At 35.5% G+C, this 19491-nt stretch overlaps 1 protein-coding gene across 1 annotated transcript in view; it reads right to left on the minus strand.

Moving 5' to 3' along the window:
* Window positions 1–19491, minus strand: part of TDRD5 (tudor domain containing 5) — an 81425-nt gene that overhangs the window by 45191 nt on the left and 16743 nt on the right. The window contains exons 4-5 of the mRNA XM_003925326.3: window positions 12160–12243; window positions 8778–8834 (exon numbers count right to left, since the gene is read on the minus strand). Coding sequence (XP_003925375.2) covers window positions 8778–8834; window positions 12160–12243 — 141 coding nt within the window. The remainder of the gene's footprint in view (window positions 1–8777; window positions 8835–12159; window positions 12244–19491) is intronic.

Genomic DNA, 19491 nt, shown 5'->3' on the forward strand with positions numbered 1-19491 from the left:
GGCTTGCTTCCATAGCAGTATAAAACAAACCAACAAACCAAGTGACCAATTATCCCTTATCATAAAACTTCTAGGTGAATGTCAAGTTCTTTTTAGAGCATGTGGTAAAGTGAAGTAAAAGTTAGGGGGGGCTTTTCACCTCTCATTTTTAACAATGTCTGAATATAAAGGAAAAGTCTTCTTTATAAAAGAGGAGAATGCACAAACTGCAAGAGTTGTAATAAAACTATTGGTATTTCTCTATTTTCCATTAAAGATAATATTCAGTACCACTTCTAACATGTAGGAAAATTATTGTTTAAACATATTTCCTTAAATTTTATTATTTCACCTTAGAACTTGGAATAAATAAGCAGATATCTATCAGTGTATTTCCCATAGCATACAGTTTTCATTTTCTTGCCTCAGAAAAGAAAAAAAGTCATACCAAATAAAGACAGGAGACAATATATATAGAACAGACATATGAAATACATTCCCCAAACAGAAAACATTTCATATGTCTTAAAAGGACCATCTATCATCAGTTATTTTATTCCATAGTCAAAAGCATCACCAACATTATTTTAATTTATATTAACTCTTAAAGTCTTAAAACATTAAAAAAAAAAATCTTTTCCAAAAGGTTAAAGTGAAATGTTCTCCCAAAGCTGCCTTCAGTCTTCATATTTTGCATGTGCTGCTGGTATTATTCTAAGAAAGACAATAAATGTGTTGCATTTATTGTATTATCCTAAGAAATATTGTGATAAATTTGCTTATTTCTGAGCCTACAATACAAAATCTGCTACATCTAAAGAGACTTTTTTGTTGAGTAACTTCTATCTTCATTCTTTACATGCATTTCATATTGAAAAACTCAGTGTATTTTTTATGCCTCATGCAAATTATCTTTTAATACTAATTTTAATGCTTTCAGTGGAAAACCTTCTGATATATATCCCCAGCTTGGCTCTTCAGGTAGTCTTTCATTTGAATTTTAATATCTTATTCTCAATCCTTTTGGTTTTTAAAGTGAACAAGCTTCAGTTTCCTCAATTTACACTGTGGATTTATTTTTGAGTTTTATATTGGGTTATTCGACAAATCGGTGATGAAAATGTAAGTTGCCATCTTCCAGCTTTCTCCTCTGCACCATGAGATAGATACAAGCAGATGAGAACACAGTGCTCATCTGGATTCCTCAAATCACTTTGACTTGATAGCTATTATTCAGAAATCATATTTTCCTTTAGAATTTATCTGTATTTTGGTAAACTGTAATGATACTGAGTGATCTGATTATTAAAAGGCAGGATGTTAATTTAATCAGGAACTACTTTCAAAATAAACACTTCAGTTTAATTGGCAAAAAAAAAAAAATTCCTCAGTCACCTAGTAATCACTTCCCTGAAAGTAACTATTATTGTCAGTTTGTTACAACATTCCAGAAATTATCAAAACTCAAACATGCTTCAACATAAGAGATTATATATACTAGAAACATCTTGCTTTTTTCAATTACTGCATCAGTACATGACACAGTTGAGTTTTGCTATCTAATCCTGAGACTCAGTTTCTTTCAAAAGATTCATCAATTTATTAATATGTCAGATATATTTTATCCTAATTCCTTTGTTATGCTTTCTGCTTTATTGGCTCCGAACTATGAGCAATGAAGAAATTGATGGGCTGGGAAAAGTGACTCATGTCTGTTATCTCAGCAGTTTGGGGGGCTGAGGCAGGAGGGACTGCTTGAGGCCAGGAGTTTGAGATGAGCCTGGGCAACATTTTGAGACGCTGCCTCTACAATTTTTTTTAAAAAAAACTTAGCTGGGCATGACAGCATGTGTCCGCAATCCCAGTTACTTGGGAGACTGAGGCTGCAGTGAGCTATGATTGCACCACTGCACTCCAGCCTGAGCAACAGTGAGACACTGCCTTAAGAAATTGATATATTTCTACTCCCACCCTCGGTATTTTCCTTCCAGCTTCAACCAAACTTTATTCTTTTTTTTAGAGTTATGCCTTCAAATATGTGTATATATCCTGTTTACATGATTTTGTTTCCTCAAAGTCTGACAATCTTATAATACAAACATTTCCTGCAAATTAGCATAATGGATATCCCCCCAGGCTTGATGAGATTCATATTTGATCTCTTTGACAATACCGTAAGTGATACTGTGCTCCGAAGAGGGCCACATAACATCTGTTCGTCTCTTTATTGGTGTTGTTAGGAGCCATTATTAGTCAATTCCTAGATCCATTACTTTGAGGGTTTTCACAGCAGCATTCTGTCAATTCTTTTTCATTTGGAACACTCTAGAGATGTATGCTTCCCCTCATCTGCTCTTTGCTTATCCAGCAATAGCAACTCATTTAGGAAAGCCAAGAGTAAGTGACTGGCTCTCTTAGTTACCATTTTAAAGAAAGTGAATAAGTTCTATCATCCTCTATGTTGAGTCATTAGCGTTCTTAGTATCATATAAACTCACAGAATTAAATATATTTGATGGGCTTCAAAATACTGCAATTATTATTCTTATTGTAGCCTGAAATAATTCTTCAAGTGAATTCCTAAGCTCTTCTAATGTGAACCTATTTTTCTTTTTCTTTTTCTTTTTTTTCTGAGATGGAGTTTCACTCTTTGTTGCCCAGGCTGGAGTACAATGTCAAGATCTCAGCTCACTGCAAACTCTGCCTCCCAGTGACCCCAGTTTTTAATAGCTTCCTTGTTGGTTTGATATGACAAGATGTTCCAAGCTCAATTTATGTAACTAGGATATCCTTGTATACACAGTATGAATCATCTCCTAATTATTTGCTTTATACCAAATTATACAACAGTGGTCTCAGAATACTACCACCAATATAATAAAAACAAAATACTTTTGCATATGCTCACCATTTCTCCTTCCACCATTTTGTGTAACTGTACTTTGTCTACATTGGCAGAGTACATTGCCACTAAATGCTACATTCTCTCCCCTCTTACCCTCATTTGATCTTAGTTCCACAAATGGCATTCACTTTTAGTTCTTTTATCAATGTCTCTCTAGTGTGATTTTGGTTTTCTGATGCTCATTCTCCAGTAGATTCCTCAGAAGAGCTCATGAGAACAAGAGATCCTTAATTCTTGCATGGTGATAATACCTTGTCTGGCTCTCTGCAATTGAAAGTCAGTTTTGCTAGCTAGAGATTCCTTGGCTCATGTTTTGAGTATATAAAATAAGTTTCTCTCTTTTCACCTAGCATAAAATATTGCTGTGAAAATGTCTAATAATCCAACTTTTGTTTCCCTTATAAGTCACTTGCTGTTTTTGTTTAAATGCCCAGAAATTTTTTTTTTCCTTTAATTCTAGAAATTTGATATTGGTCATTTCGAGTTGATACTATCAGATATAATACAGTGTGCTCTTTCAAATATATAGTCTCAAATCTTCCATTTCCCTAAGGTTTCTTTGAATTCTAGAGTTTACTACTCATTCTGTCCTCTTCTTTGCCTGTTTAATACCTGTCATTTTCTCCTGAATCATCTTTATCTTTCCTTGTTTTTTTTTCCTAAGATTTTCTTATGTAAAATTTCAAACACAGAAAAAGTTACAAGAAGTGGATACTGAACTCTATCACTATATTTGCTATGTCATCTGTGTATCCATCCATCTACCAACCCATCTTATCTTTTATACCCATTTCAAAGTGACCTGTAGACATCAGTACCCTTTACCCTCAACTAGGCCAGCATGCACATCATTAACTAGAATTCAGTATCTGTTCACTTTTAGGTAAAATTTACATACAGTGAAATGCACACAATTTAAGTTTACCAATTAGCCCTGATAAATGCAAAACTGGGTAACCCAAACCCCTATTCAAGATATGGAACACTTCCATCAACCAGAAAGTTGTGCCTTTTCCAGTCACCCCTAGAGACAAACTTTTTTTCTACCCTAGATTAGCTTTGCCTATTGTATTATTTCATATAAAAGACAATCTGTGGTATATATTCTGCTGTGTGGGACTTACGTCAGCAACACCTGTTTTTCAGATTCATCCACACTTGTTCACTTATCAGGTGTTTACTTCTTTTTAATGTGGAATAGTATTTTGTTGTACAAACATACCACAATTTCTTCATTCATTCCCTTATTGATGAATAGTAGGGTTATTTCCAGTTTTGGGTGGCTACTATGGATAAAGCAGTAGGAATACTATCATGGAAGTCTTTGGAGACACATACTTTGAATAAGTATCCGAGAGTATAATTCTGGGTCAAAGGATAAATATATACTTATAAGAAATTTTAAGAACATTTTCCACAGTAGTTGTACCATTTTATACTCGTACCAAAAATGTATATGAGTTTATCATGTGTTTATCAGTCACTCATACCTGCATTTGTCAAGTGTCTGTTCAAACCTTTGGGCCATTTACAAAGACTTGTTTGGCTTTCTATTATGGAGCTTTAGACTGGTCTTTAAATATTCTGAATGTAAGTCCTTTGTTAGATTTATTACTGTAAAAATTTCTTCCCAGTTGGTGGTCTGTTCGATTTTAAGTGGGGTTTCCTAAATAAAAGCTAATTTTGATGAAGTCTCATTATCAGTTTTCTTTCAACTGATTACTGTTTCTGTGTCCTAAGAAACCTTTGCCTGTCCAGGTCATTAATATACTTTAATTCTTCTAGAAGTTTTAGAGCTTCAATTTTTTCATTTAGGTCTATGATGCATCTTGAAATAATTTTTGTAAATAATTTAGTGTCAAGTTGGGAGTCGGGATTCATTCTTTTTTCTTGTATTCAGTTGCATCTTGCATTCAGTTGTTCCAGCATCATATGTTGAAAATATTTTTCCAAACTTCTGGCTTTAATCTTTCCATCTTAGCCTCCCTAAGTGCTGAGGTTACAGAGACCTGAGCCATCAGGCCTGGGGCTGAAAATACTCTTATCCCTATTGAATTCCTTTGGCGCCTCTCAAAAATTACTTCAGTGCATACGGGAGGATCTCCTATGTATGCACTGTAAGGAGAGACAAATTCATGAATTTGTTTATCTACAAATAGCCTGCAAGAATTATGATGGGGACTATATTGAATCTATACATTAATAACAATAGTGAGTCTTCTCACCAATGAGTAGGTTTACACCTCTCCATTTACTAGGCTTCAACTTCTCAACAATGTTCAGTGTAGATGATTTGTTTCTTTTGTTAAATTCATTTCCAAATAATCTGACGTTGTAATAAACAGAATTTTTATAATTCCAATTTCCAATGATTTACTACTTACATATGAAAGTACAATTGATTTCTGTATACTAACCTTGTATCTTTGACCTAATAAACTAGTTCTAGTAGCTTTTTCACAGATTCCTTAGTATATTCTACATGAACAACCATGTTTTCTAAAAATAAAGTTTTATTTTTATTTATTTATTTATTTATTTGGTTTTCATGCCTTTTATTTCCCTTTCTTATTACACTGGTTAGAACTTGCAATACAATGCTGAATAAAAGCAGTATGACTGGATATACTTGCCTTGTTCTAGATTTTAAAGGGGAACTGTTCAGTGTTTCATCATTAAGTATGACAAGTATATTAATAGGTTTTCACAAATGCCCCTTATTGGAATGGGGAACTTCTTTTCTATTTTTTCTATTCTATTTTTTCAGAATTTTAATTGTGAATGGGTATTAAATTTTGGTAATTCTTTTCCTGAATCTACCAAAATAATCACATGGCTTTTCTTCCTTCTTATTCTGTTAAAATGGTAATTACCTTAATTCCTTTGAAATGTTACTCCAACCTTGCATTCTTAGGAGAAACCCCCTCTTGTTCAGGGAATGCTGAATTCAATTTACTATTGTTTTGTAATAGATTTTTATGTCCATGTTATAAGAAACATGATCTAATTGGCTTTTTGTAATGTCTATGTCAAGCTTTAGTAGCAGGACAGTGTCTTCACAGAATGAGTTGGGGAGGCCAGGCATGGTGGCTTATGCCTGTAATCCCTGCACTTTAGGAGGCTGAGGTGGAAGGATTGTTTTAGGCCAGGAGTTAAAAACCTGCCTGGGCAACACAGTGAGACCCTTCCTCTAAAACAAAATTTTTAATTGGCTGGGTATGGTGGCATATGTCTGTAGTTCCAGCTACTTGGGAGGCTGAGACAAGAGGATTAATTAAGCCCAGGAATTCACGGCTGCAGTAACCCAAGAGCATGCCACTGTACTCCAGCCTAGGTGACAGTGAGACTCTCTCTTAAAGGGGGAAAAAAAATGAGTTGGGAAGTATTCTCTGCTATTTTAAGAAACAATCTGTGTATGATTAATGTAATTTATTCCTTAAATGTTTTACAGAATTAACCAGCAAAACCAACGTACATCCTTAACTTTTCAGTCTTACTGTCCCACTTCAAATAAAATATAAGAATCTTACAACCCTAGAGTTCCAGGTACTGCCCCTTAACTCATTATTCAGCAGTTTTCATATCCATTACATTTTCATATTATAAACTCAATTATTTAAAGCTGTAATTTTTGCTTTAAACAGTCATATATTTTAAGTGATCAAAAAAGGCAGTCTTTTATATATGCCCACATATTTACTATATCCTTTGTTCAATCCTTCCTGAAGATTAAAGTTCCTATCTGGCATTTTTCCTTCAGCCTGAAGAATGTCATTCAGCATTCTTAAAGAAACAGTCTGCTTGAAATTCCGATTATCTGAAAATGTCTATTTAATCTTCATACTTGATATTATCACTGTATATAAAATATTGGGTTAACAGTGCTTTTGAGTACATTAAAGATGTCATTCCACGGTCTTCTAGCATTGCTACTAATGAGAGGTCAGTCATTATTTGTATCTCTATTCTGTATGAAGTGTGTTATTTTTTCTCTGGCTGTTTTCAGAATTTTCTACTTATAATTGGTTTTCTGCATTTTTACTATGATGTGCCTATGTAAAGTTTTCTATTATTTGTTTGGGGTTTTCTGGGCTTCTTAGATTTATAAACTTCTTTCACAAGATTTGGAAAATACGGGGCCATTATTTTTTCAAATATATTTCTGCTGTGCTTTCTTGGGACTCCAATTATATGAATAGATATAATAGACCATTTGGTATTATTCTACAGACCCCAGGTCTTTCAAGTTCTGTTTTGCTTCTCTGTTCTTCAAACTGGATAATTTCTATTGATCTGTCTTGAAGTTTACTAAAGCCTTCTTCTGCCATTTCCAATTTGTTCTTAGTGAATTTTTTTACTTCAGATATTTTAAGTTATGAAAATCACTTGGTTTTTATAGTTTCTTTTTCTGCACTGAAGTATCTTACCTGCTCATTTACTCTGAATACATATTCCTTTATATCCTCCATAAGGTTATAAGAGTTAATTTAAAACCTTTTTTGCTAACTTCTACATCTGCATCATCTCAGAGACAGTTTCCATGGATCACCTTCTCTTTATCAAGGGATCCCATTTTCTTGCTTCTTACTACAGCCAGTAATTTTGGTTTGTATTCTAGGCATCATGATAGATGTACTGTAGAGACTCTGGAATCCTTTACCCTCCTTTGGAGAGTATTGTTTTTGATTTAAGTTTGGCAGAATTTAACCCAATATCTGCCACCCTGTGATAGGCAAGAGCTGAAGTATCTTCAGTTCTTTTTACCCTTAAAAGAACAGAGGCTGCTCTATGTGTGCCCCAAGCACATGCAGTTCAAAGGTCAGCAGAGATCTGAGCAGAGCTTACGTGCCACACACTGTACCAAGTGCCTTATTTTTAAGTCATTTAAACCTCACAAAACTTTTAACGAACATATTGAACATATCTTGAACTAACATATTTTATGTCTATAAGATAACACATAGAATTATGTATCTTAACCATTATGCTACACTATCTTACAATATCTATTTTTTTTTTTACCTGTAAATATATTATAGTTTTCATCGCATAGTAAAGAGTTAGGATTCTGAAGCCAGACTGCCCAGGTTCAAATCTTGTCTCCACCTATTACTGGAAGTCTAATGCTTATGCAAGTTACTTTTCTGTGCCTCTATTTGTTGTGAAAACAAAATGAACATATGCCCACATGAAAGATGCTCCGGATAGAGCCTGGCACACATCTAATATAAGACTTATCTTTTTAAAAACGGGAAATATGGCATTATGTGAATTATTCTGCAACTTGACTTTTTTCACTCAACATTATGGTTTTTAAAATGATCCATGTTGTAGATTTATTTTATACTACTACATACAATCCCATTGTATAAATGTCAATCTCTATTTACCTATTATCCTACTGATGACGATTTGTCTCTCATTTGTTCCTATGCTGTGCTGTGCACTTCTTCGTATGTCTTCATGTATACATGTGCAAGAGTTTCTCTAGAGTGCATACGTTAAAGTGGAACTACTGGATCCCTGAGGGTGCATACCTTCAACTTTGATAATGAAAAATGCTCTCTAAAAGCGTTTTGTCCCACAAGCAGTGTATGAGGTATTCTGCTTCTCTGCATCCCCAATGACACTTGTTATAATATTGTCAACATTAACAAGATAATCTTTATTCTAATAATAACAGTTAGCAAAAATATCCTTCCTATGCATAATCAAGTATTTGTTAAAGATCATATTCTCAACTCTCATAATAAAGATACTAAAACGCAAAACAAAATGTTTCTGTTTTAGAACATAGACCTGGATAATCCACAGAACAGCCACAAAATTTCCATCTTTCACAAGAAATATAAGCCATTAAAAAATCAGGGTTGGGGAGAAACAAAACACTTACCTCATACTCTCCAAGCAGTTTAGAAATAAACAAACCCTCTGGGAACTTAGATACAACCTAATAAATAAAAAGTGAAATACAATATAGACACAACTGAAATGCTGACTGACAAAATATTAAAATTATATAAACAAATTAACAAACATAAAAATAACATTATTAAATGAATTTTAGTCATATTACACGGTTTTTAAAAAAATAAGTTTCCAGTTTTAAAAAACATTATAACAAAAGAGACTGTGATTTCGAACATTTCCAGAGTTGAGAAACCATTATTACACGATATTGCAATGCCACAACTCTCCAGAAATTCCTGCACTTCTTTAAGCCAACACATTTAGCTTAGCTCACATAAAACATTCTATAGCACAATTTTAAGCATTTTAATTGTTAGAAAAGAAATGCAATGAACACTATAGAAAACTTAGGAAAATAAAGTTAATCAAAAATAAAAGATCCATAGACAGCATTATCCATATGTACATAAAAAATGTGTATTTAATATTAAAATAAGGTCAATATTTCTATAACCAGCTTTTAAATATGATACTAAAGACATCTCTCCTTGTCAGTAAAAACAGATAAACATTTTTACTGGCCACAGATTTTTCAAAATATTAAAAACACCTAAATTTGTTTGATTCTCTATTTTGTTTGTTATTTTTCATGACAAATATAGCAATGATTATCCTCTTGCTTGAGTTCTGCACACTTGTTCAATGATTTTTAGGATAACATCCTGAAAGCAGATTTACTCTATCCCAATAAAGTGTAAAAATCTTTGTTTTCTTAATTTTTCCAGATATATTTTATATAGAAGTCTAATTCAAACTTTGGAAAAATTAAAAGTAATAATTATTTCAAAATCCTGTGACCCAAAGGCAGCCATTACTGCATTCAGAGAAATATCCTTTCAGAAACTCCTTATGTGTGCACATACGTTATTCATAATTTTACATGAAAGAACAATTCTAAACATGCCATTCTATAAAACCTGTTTTTAAAGTCCAACAACATGTCAAGGAGAAACTTCCATATAAACTGAGACACACATGAACTTTCTTATAAGCTACGTGACATTCCCTAGTTTAGAGAATATCCGCTATTGATATGTAACTAATCCTTTAAAATCAATGCCTAATTTTTCTCTAATTTTTGGTACCATTAAAAAAAAAAAAAGTTGTATTTACTCTTGTAATCCCAGGGCTTTGGGAGGCTGAGGTGGGAGAATGTCCAAGTCCAGGAGTTCAAGACAGGCCTGGGAAACATAGCAAGACCTTGTCTCTATAAAACTTTTTAAATTAGCTGGGTGTGGTGGCATGTATCTGTAGTCCCCGCTACTCAGGAGGCTGATGTGAGAGGATTCCTTGAGCCCAGGAGTTGGTGGCGCAGTGAGCTATGATTGTACCACAGCATTCTAGCCTGGGTGACAGAGTAAGACCTTGTCTCTTAAAAAAAGGTCATATTGAACATCCTTTAACAAGTAATTATTGCATACTTGCTCAAGTGCCTAAACAAACAAACAAACAAACAAAAATCAAGGCCTAAACACATCAAGGTTTTTGCATCTCTCGTAGTAAAATCACGACAGTTGAAATGGAATAATATAAGGCAGTACAAGCTGTAATAGAACCTGGATTACTCAAATCAGGATTAACAGCTCCCACCAAAAATTTAAGTGTACATAACTCTTTGGCTCAATACATAACACCAAAGAGTTTTCACTTACTAGTAAGGCAAAACAAATAAGAGCAACGACATGAACAGGTAATGCACGTAAAATATATACGTGACCACTAAGCATATGAAAAGATGCTTAATGTAAAAATCAAAAGAAATAAACCAAAACAACATGATTGGATAGTAACACTTGTCAGTGGGAGTACTGTTGGGAAAATCAGCAAAGGAGAAAGGACTTACAGAGTGCCTACATAAATTGGTTATGAGTAACATATAAACAAAGAACAACAAACTGCTGAAGGCCACAGGAGGCCTCTGAGGAGAAAGGCCTTTTCATGCTTCATGTTCCAGTGCAGGGTGACCTAGGCTCTGCTACCGAAGACATGCTCAAGGACATAAAACCTCTTTGTAGCACTATGGCATAGGCAGACTTGTAGGCTCCTTGTAAGGCCTGAGTTCCACCAGCTGCACATAGATAAGTTAAAGATAACCACATGTTCTTGTTTTGCAAAACTCCCAAACTGCCACTGTTATCAATCCTTAGAATGACACACCAGTTCCGGCTCACTGGTTCACTCCACCGTCACTCCACCCCTACCCTATGGATCAAAGTGATTGTAACCAAATAAATAGAGTGGATGATCAGAGCTCGGGGCCTTTACTGCCAGAGTAATAAAGTGATGGTCCCCTGGTCCCACTATCTCTTTTAATCTGTCTTTTTCTCATTCCTTTGTCGCCATCGAACTCAGGGTATCCACAAGTGACGTAGGGCTGGATCCCTACATTCTGGTGCCAAATGTGGGGGCTCATGGATCCCTACGTTTGGCACCCAACGTGTAGGGCTCATGGATTCCCCACATTCTGGCGCACCAACATGTGGGCCTCATGGATCCCAAGTATAAATTTGTTCGAACATTTTAGAGGGCAATTTAGTAACATTTATAATCAAAACATGATACCTCTGACTAGCAATTCCACTTCTAGAAAAATGTCCATGGACATCAACTGGAGCATTTTTTTCATGGCCAGAGATAAAAACAGCAAAACTTTAATTAATCATGGATCTCTACATGAAAGAGTGCATCAACATGATGGAATACCACATACTGGAATAATATTTAATGGACATGTATTAAATTGGTATTGGGAAAGATCTTGAACTATTTGTCAACAGTGATCTGTGGGGATGAAGGAAAGAAGGAAAGGAAGAGAGGACTCCTGGAAGAACTTATCTGCTAAATAGTTATATGTTAATTTTTTTTTAAGATGAAGTCTCACTCTGTCACCCAGGCAGGAGTACAGTGCCACGATCTCAGCTCACTGCAACCTCCGCCTCCCAGGTTCAAATGATACTCCTGCCTCAGCCTCCTGAGTAGCTAGGATTATAGGCGCCCGCCACTACACCAGCTAATTTTTTATATTTTTAGTAGTGATGAGGTTTCACCATGTTAGCCAGGTTGGTCTGGAACTCCTGACCTCATGATTCGCCTGTCTCAGCTTCCCAAACTGCTGGGATTACAGGCATGGGCCACTAAGCCTGGACTACATTAAAAATTTTTAGGAGTATGTATTTTGTTTCTTATTCTAAAAAAAGTGTCACTTAGTTTGCAGTATATTAGAAAAGATTAGATGTAAATAACTCAACCACAAAATACATATATATTTATAAATCAATTATTTCCCAGAAACAGAAATTACTCACAAATTTTATCTTATGTTTTAGTTCTGGACTGATAGTTCCTCCAGGTCCAATTTGTGCAATAACTGATTTGAATGTGTTCTCCAGCTATGAAAAAAGAAAAAAAAAGTCAAGTCGCAGTCCTCCTGCCCAAAAACAGTCAAAGGTAGATCTAAACAATATGTAAAGAAAAAAAATCTATAAAAGGAGATGTACTGCAATTAAATAGACAAAATACTGTTCTTTAGAGGAACTGTAATATTTCATACCATATAAAATACACTTAGAGTAGACAGAATCACTATGAAACTAAATGCTGAGGAATTTTCTGGGCTAACATTCTCTAACAATTATTCTAGAGTCTATTACTCAATCCCATACTCTTACCCAGAACGAACTTTTGTTACCTTTTTCTACTTATAAATTTTCTACTTATAAAAGTATTCCATATTTATTAAAAACACACTCAATGAACGCCTAATGCAGGGAAGAGATGGGATGGTGGAATGTCACCAGATGGTGGGACAACTGGCCGTAAAGGGCAGGAAGGAAAAGTTCTGTTGTGATAGAAGCAAAGGGAGGGGGAGAAAAGGTAGGGTACACAGAAAGGCTCTGTGAACGTGGAGTCAGAAGGTACAGAGAGTTACTATCTGATAGCTCCTGCATTCTCTGTCAGTTCAGAAGCAAGGCCCACTCCTGAAAGCAGAAGGAAAGAGGAGGGAGGTCAGACATTTAAGAAAGTAGAAAAAGTGGAAAAATGATGTTCAGGAAATACTGGATGATAATATAAACTTAGCAGGTAGGAAGTCAGGACAGGAGGAAACTGAGTTAAGACAGTAGGAGTCTGAGGATTTTAGTAGAGAGAAGCCAATGGCATACAGAGTCCCCACTAAAGTAAAATGATCATGCATGGGAATAATTAAAAAGTAAGCTGGAAGGACAGCAGGGTGTAAATGGGAAAGTAGCAGGGGACATATCTGTTTAGCCAAGGTCCAGTGAAGAGCTGCAGCTGGAGAACTAAAGCAGAGTTAAAGATCATGGAGTTATGTTCAATCAACCTTAAAGTTGATAACTCAATGTAAAAAGAAAAAAAAAGGAAGTCACAAAGATATAAAGAAAAATACCAATTGCTGAAAATCTTACCACCCAGACACAATCACTATGAATACTTTTTCCTTCCAAGCCATTTCTTTAGGTCTTCTTACTCTTACTTGGCCTGACATCACTTACAAACTGTGTGACCTTTTAGGTCTCAGTTTCTTCACTTGAAAAATGAAGATAATCTCCATCTCTCACAAGGCTGACAAGAAAACTAAATGTGGTGAGGCACATAGAGTACACAACATAACACCTGACACGTGATGCGAGCATGACCCTTACCCGCTCCTCCAGCAAGCAGCGCTCACCCTGGCAGGATTCTCCCTCTGGCACTGACTATTCTTCTTTCCATCCAATATCACTTGCACAACATTCAGCAGAAATCCCTCCAAGTTTTGGTAAGTGCATGGCTCCCTACCAAACTTCTGAGGGATTTTCCCTATTTTCACATTTTCTTGGGCATTTCCATAGGTCTGGGAAGGAGAGGATTAGATATCTGGGATTACATCATTAGCTTTAACAAAAGGTTCTAGCCCTTGGTCTTGGATTCTTCACATTTCTTCTGTAGTTGCCATGAAATAATTTCGTAAAGCTTTCCCCATGAACAGTATAATCTTTCTGAAGATAACTGATCTTTCCTATCTGAACCATTCTTTGACTATTTGCAGACTCAATAACAATAACTTATTAGATTATCACTGTGCTAAGCGTTTCAGGGACCAAAAAAAAAAGATTACCTTTGACAGCGTAATTCCTCTCAAGGCACTTATAATTAAGTAGAAAAGTGAGATCAACACATAAGCATCTATAACCTAAGGCTGTCTGTGTTATTAAGCTATAAACATACAGAAGGCTTCCTTTTAGAAGGACTTTGCAGGATGGGGAGAATTCTGCAGAGACAAGGTAGAGAGAAAACCGAAGGTGGAAGGAATTTCATAAAGGAAACTGAACAAAATAGTTTGCCTAAGGCATTGGGAAAAAAGTGAAAAAAAAAAAAAACTAAAAACGTGGATTAATGTTATATTATGGAATAACTTCAATGCCAAGCTAAGGAGTTTTCTTGGTTATAGAGGCAAAAACAGAGATACTCCTATTAGAGATTTTTAGCAAAGGAGGCAGATTTTCAGAACTATAATCTGTCAACAGAAAATCTGATTGGATGGGTGGACAACCAGTTAGGAAACCACTGCAACTCTCTAGGCAAGAGTTTTAACTAGGGTACCGAAAGAGAACACAAAAGACAGGATATGACAAAGGTAGAATATGCAGAAATTAGGAAAGACAGTGGAGAGGAAGGCATTACCGATTCTACAGGGGTGAATGAGGAGACCAGAGAAATAGCCTCAAGGACCTCAAATTCTACGTGAGAAACGAAAGTACTGTGAAACAGAAAGGTAGGCTTTTCTGGTTTTTAATCAATTTTAAGAGTTTGGAAAACTGGGAGGTAAATGGCAGGATGGCGATTACAGACTTGTTGTGTCTCTCTGAATCATGGCTTATGACAAGGGTCATTTGTCCATAGTTTTATTGGAACACAGCCATAGTCTGTCATTCATATAATGCCTATGGCTGCTCTTGTCCTATAAGGACAGTGTTTAGTAGATGCAGGGAACATTTAGCCTACAAGGTCCTCAAATATTTACTATGTAATCTGCTAGAGAACATGTTTGCCAATCTTTGATTTAATATAGCAAAATGGTGAGCTTTTAGCTAGGAATAGAATGCTTCTGAAAAAAGTGAAAAAAAAAGTTTCTCTCAAGTAAAATGTCTAAATTAAGGTGACTTTAAACTGAATGGGTGGAGATTTTCTTTAATTCCAGGAAAAGTTGGGGATATCTATAATTATAGAGAGCAGAAGTCATCATGCGGGAGAAAGAAGAAAGACTGGGAGGTAATCAGTGATTTCAACAATGCTTTTAGTCTCAGATGCTTATATACCAAACATGAAGAATGGGCAATAAATTAAGTGAATGAGACAGAACTGGAAAATGAAGATGGAAAGTGACAAAATAAGCTATATTCAGATAGGAGCTTACAGGACCAAAGAGAAAGAGCTTTAAATCAAAAAGCTACTCTCTTCAGAAAAATGAGCCAAAACATGAATAGGCAATAAAAAAGACTATGTAGCCAATTAAAGCATAAAGCTCAACCTCAAATACACATTAACAGACATAGTTATTTGCTCATCAAATTACAAAATTTTAAAAATACCCGTTTATTCATTCAACAAATATGTATTGAGATCATACTATGTGCTTCACACTGTAGAGAGGTAAATAGACTAGATAAGGTCCTTGTCGTAATAGAACTCACAGAGCTAAACCTGAATCAATCATATATATTTAATTACAATTATCATAAATATAGTGAAAAAACCCAGAGTCCACATGATCTCACTTATATGGGAAGTACACAAAAGTTCAACTTGTAGACACAGAGTAAAATGCTGGTTACCAGACACTAAAGGGTAGGAGGATTAAGAAGATGTTGGCCAAAAGTCACAAAATTTCAGTTAAGAGGAGTCAGTTCAAGAGATCTATCACATATCATGCTGACTACACTTAACAGTATATTGTGTATTTGAAAATTAAAAGTGAATTTTAAGTGTTCTTGTCACAAAAAAATGACAAGTATGCGAGGCAGTATATGTTAAATAGCTTGATTTAGCCATTCCACAATGCAAACATACATCAAAACATCAACTTGTACACTATATGTAAAATTTTTACTCATCAACTAAAAATATTTTTAAACCCCCTTCCCTCGAGTGTCACAAAAGAATAATATGCCTGAAGGTATCAGAACGGGAATGCGGGTGGGTGGGGAGGAATCTCTGAAAGAAAGTGTCTATTTGTACTGAGTACTAGCAAACGCACAAGTAAAGGAGCACACACACATCCTATGCAAGTGTCAACTGTAACAACTCTTATGAATGACAACCTAACCATATACAGAATAAGCCATAAAAGTAAACATTCCTTTCAATCAGTGATGGCTCATCTAGAAATTTATCCTGTGGAGTAATAGAGATGTGTGCAAACTTGAGCAAGATTTTCACCATAAGGTTATTTTTAATCGCAAAAACTGAAAATAGAGCAAATGCCCAACTTAGGTTACAAGTTAAATTATGGCACATTCATACTATCATTTAAAATTATATTGCATTAGAATATTTAATAATGTGGCACATTCACAATGCATGAGAGAAAAAAAAAAGGTCACAAACTAAGAACCAGAATGATTTTAATTTTTTTAAGTCAAATTTTCATGTGATAGGAATACACATGTAATTTTTATTTTCTTTTGTGTTTTCTGTATTTCAAGTTTTCTGTAATGAATCTGTATTACTTTTGTAATAAAAAAATTTAAAAACAGACACCTGGATAATTTAGAGGCATTATCTAGTGAAGAAAGCATTTTAGAAAGAGGATGTACAAGGCTAAAAGCAAAAAGAAACAGAAGTTACATCTCAGATGAATATACTTCAGACCTTTTGGCCATATGAGAAAACATTAATACATTTCTTACAAAGATCACAAAACTGGATCTTTGTGATCCAGCAATGCTTTCAACTGCTTAAATATTTGTCAGGTATATGCTATTGTATAGGTTTATCCCTCTCTACCCCTCACTCCCCAAACCCCTAAGTTGAAATCCTAACCCCTAAGGTGATAGTATTAGGAGGTGGAGCCTTTGGGAGGTGATTAGGTCATGAGAGAAAGTCCCCCGTGAAGGGGATTATTGCCCTTCTAAGGGAGGCCTTGATGAGATTCCTTGTCTCTTTTGAATTGTGAGGACAAAATAAAAGACTTCTATCTATAAATGAGGAGGAAGGCTTTCACGGGACACCTTATGTGCCAGAGCCATGATCTTGGACTTCTCAGCCTTTAAGAACGTTGAAAAATACATGTTTTGTTGTTTACAAGCCACCCAGTTTGTGGTAGCTTATTAGAGCAGCCAGAACTAAGATCTTACAAATAGGATTATGTAGGGTCTGACTTATTTGACTAAAAGCCAGGCAGTACAGAATTTGATTTGCCATACTAAATACTTCATCTGAACTTGTGGGAAAATAGCTACTGAAAAGCTACTCAGAGTTGGCCAGAGAATATAACCCCCAGAGAATTGCACTGATTAACCCACAGAATAGCTCCTTCCGATAATTGTTAATATATCCAATTATTTATCAAAGATACTCTTGAACTACAGCTGAGTCAGGTTATCAAGTGAAATAAAATGTTTCACTTCTTATATGCAATGCCAAAACATAGCATCTAATTCATGTAAAAACTATCAATTGTTTAGGTACAAATTAAGAGTTAGGTGCAAATTAAGACCACCCTGATTTTGTTTAGATGAGAAGATATTTCTTTTTAAGTCCAAGTTTACCTACTTTAATCTCGTGGTAAATGTTACAATAAGGTTTTGAATCTGTAAGACAGGGGGCAAGGAATTAGTAGAATGGGGTATTGCCCAGGCTGCAGTGCAGTGGCATAGTCTCAGCTCACTGCAACCTCTGCCTCCTGGGTTTGTGATTCTCCTGTCTCAGCCTCCCAAGTAGCCGGGACTACAGGCATGTACCACCACACCCCAGCTAATTCTTGTATTTTTAGTAAAGATGGGGTTTCACCATGTTGGCCAGACTGGTCTCAAACTCCTGACCTCAAGTCATGTGCTCACCTCTGCCTCCCAAAGTGCTAGGATTATAGACATGAGCCACTGCACCTGGCGTGAGGGTGTACTCTTAAATGATATTAAGGCTAGAGATCCTAGAAACACCAGATCTCTGTTCGTTGACAAATCGCTACTCTTAAAGGTAAATACCTATTAATGGAAAGCAAAGTAATATAGGGTTTAGAACTACACACAATCCAAAAAATTCTGATGACCGGGGCTGGACACAGCATCTGAGGCTTCACCCACTAGAAAATATAGCTAAATCCATATGCCTATAATCCACCCATTAAAATTTTCATTTCTCCTCTACATTCCCTCTCAAGAAGTCAAAATAAAGAAAACTGAATGCTTTTCAAAAGAGGCCTTAAACTGTTTTAACAAATTGCTTTGTGAAATAAAGCAATGGGCAGGGGTGGAATACAGATGGCCAAGCCAGCCTGTTTCTCTTACAGGAGGAAAATGAAGACATTCTGATCCTCGTTTTACAAAGGAAAAACTTTTTTTTTCTTTTTAATAATATTTCCTTATGACAAAAATAATGCATGTTCACTATGGAACAACAAAAGATATAGATGATCAAAAAGAGAAAAGTTTACACTTCGTTAATGTTATTTTTATAGGCATACAAAAACACAAAGTTGTAGAGTTTTGATGGAACACCTAGCAAACTACTAGATCCACACTTTTGAAGCAATGGAATACTTGACTTTTTGAAAATAGGATTATGTGAGTTCTCATAACTATGTAGTATTTGTCCTACCATAAATTAAAATACATAGTTGAGGAATTAGAAACCCCTCTCAGAACAAGATTTAAATGGTTCTGGTTGCAAAAACTTCAACTGCAAGTAAGATGTGGTCATTAGGCTGCATCTATGAGAAATTATTAGAGCTGCAAAACTCAGGATGAAACTCAAAGAAAATACAGAATAATGTATATCTGCATCTCTCTCACTCCTCAGCTTGGAGTCATGTCATGAGCAAATGTCCACAGCTCCGCATTCGTTATTGCCTAGCTCTCACAGTTAAAAGGTAGAATCTTCCTGCTAAATTCTAAACAGTGAAAAGCTTCTGAAAAAGAAATATACATTACAATTCTTTAATTTTTTTCTGGAACTTTTAGCACAATAAATTCAGAAAACGGAAATAAGAACTTTACTGAAAAGGGCACAGCAAATCTACTGTTCATAAATGACAGGCTAGTCTACTTGGAAAACCTATGGGAAAACTATTGAAATGACCAAGTTTGCTGAGGTAGTTTCAAAATAATATTTAATAGTCAACTTCTTTCCTTGTGAACTATGAGCACTTGGAATAATGGCAAAAACAGTATCACAACTGGTCAGGCGTGGTGGCTCATGCCTTAATCCGCACTTTGAGAGGCCGGGGCAGGTATTCAAGGTCAGGAATGCGAGACCAGCCTGGACAACATGATGAAACCCCATCTCTACCAAAAAATACAAAAATTAGCCATGTGTGGTGGCACACACCTGTAAATTCCAGCTAATTGGGTGGCTAAGGTGGGAGAATCGCTTAAACCCAGAGGTTGCAGTGAGCCGAGTTGCACTGCTGCGCTCCAGCC

This window comes from Saimiri boliviensis, chromosome 19, assembly GCF_048565385.1.
Source record: "Saimiri boliviensis isolate mSaiBol1 chromosome 19, mSaiBol1.pri, whole genome shotgun sequence".
Lineage (NCBI taxonomy): Eukaryota > Metazoa > Chordata > Mammalia > Primates > Cebidae > Saimiri > Saimiri boliviensis.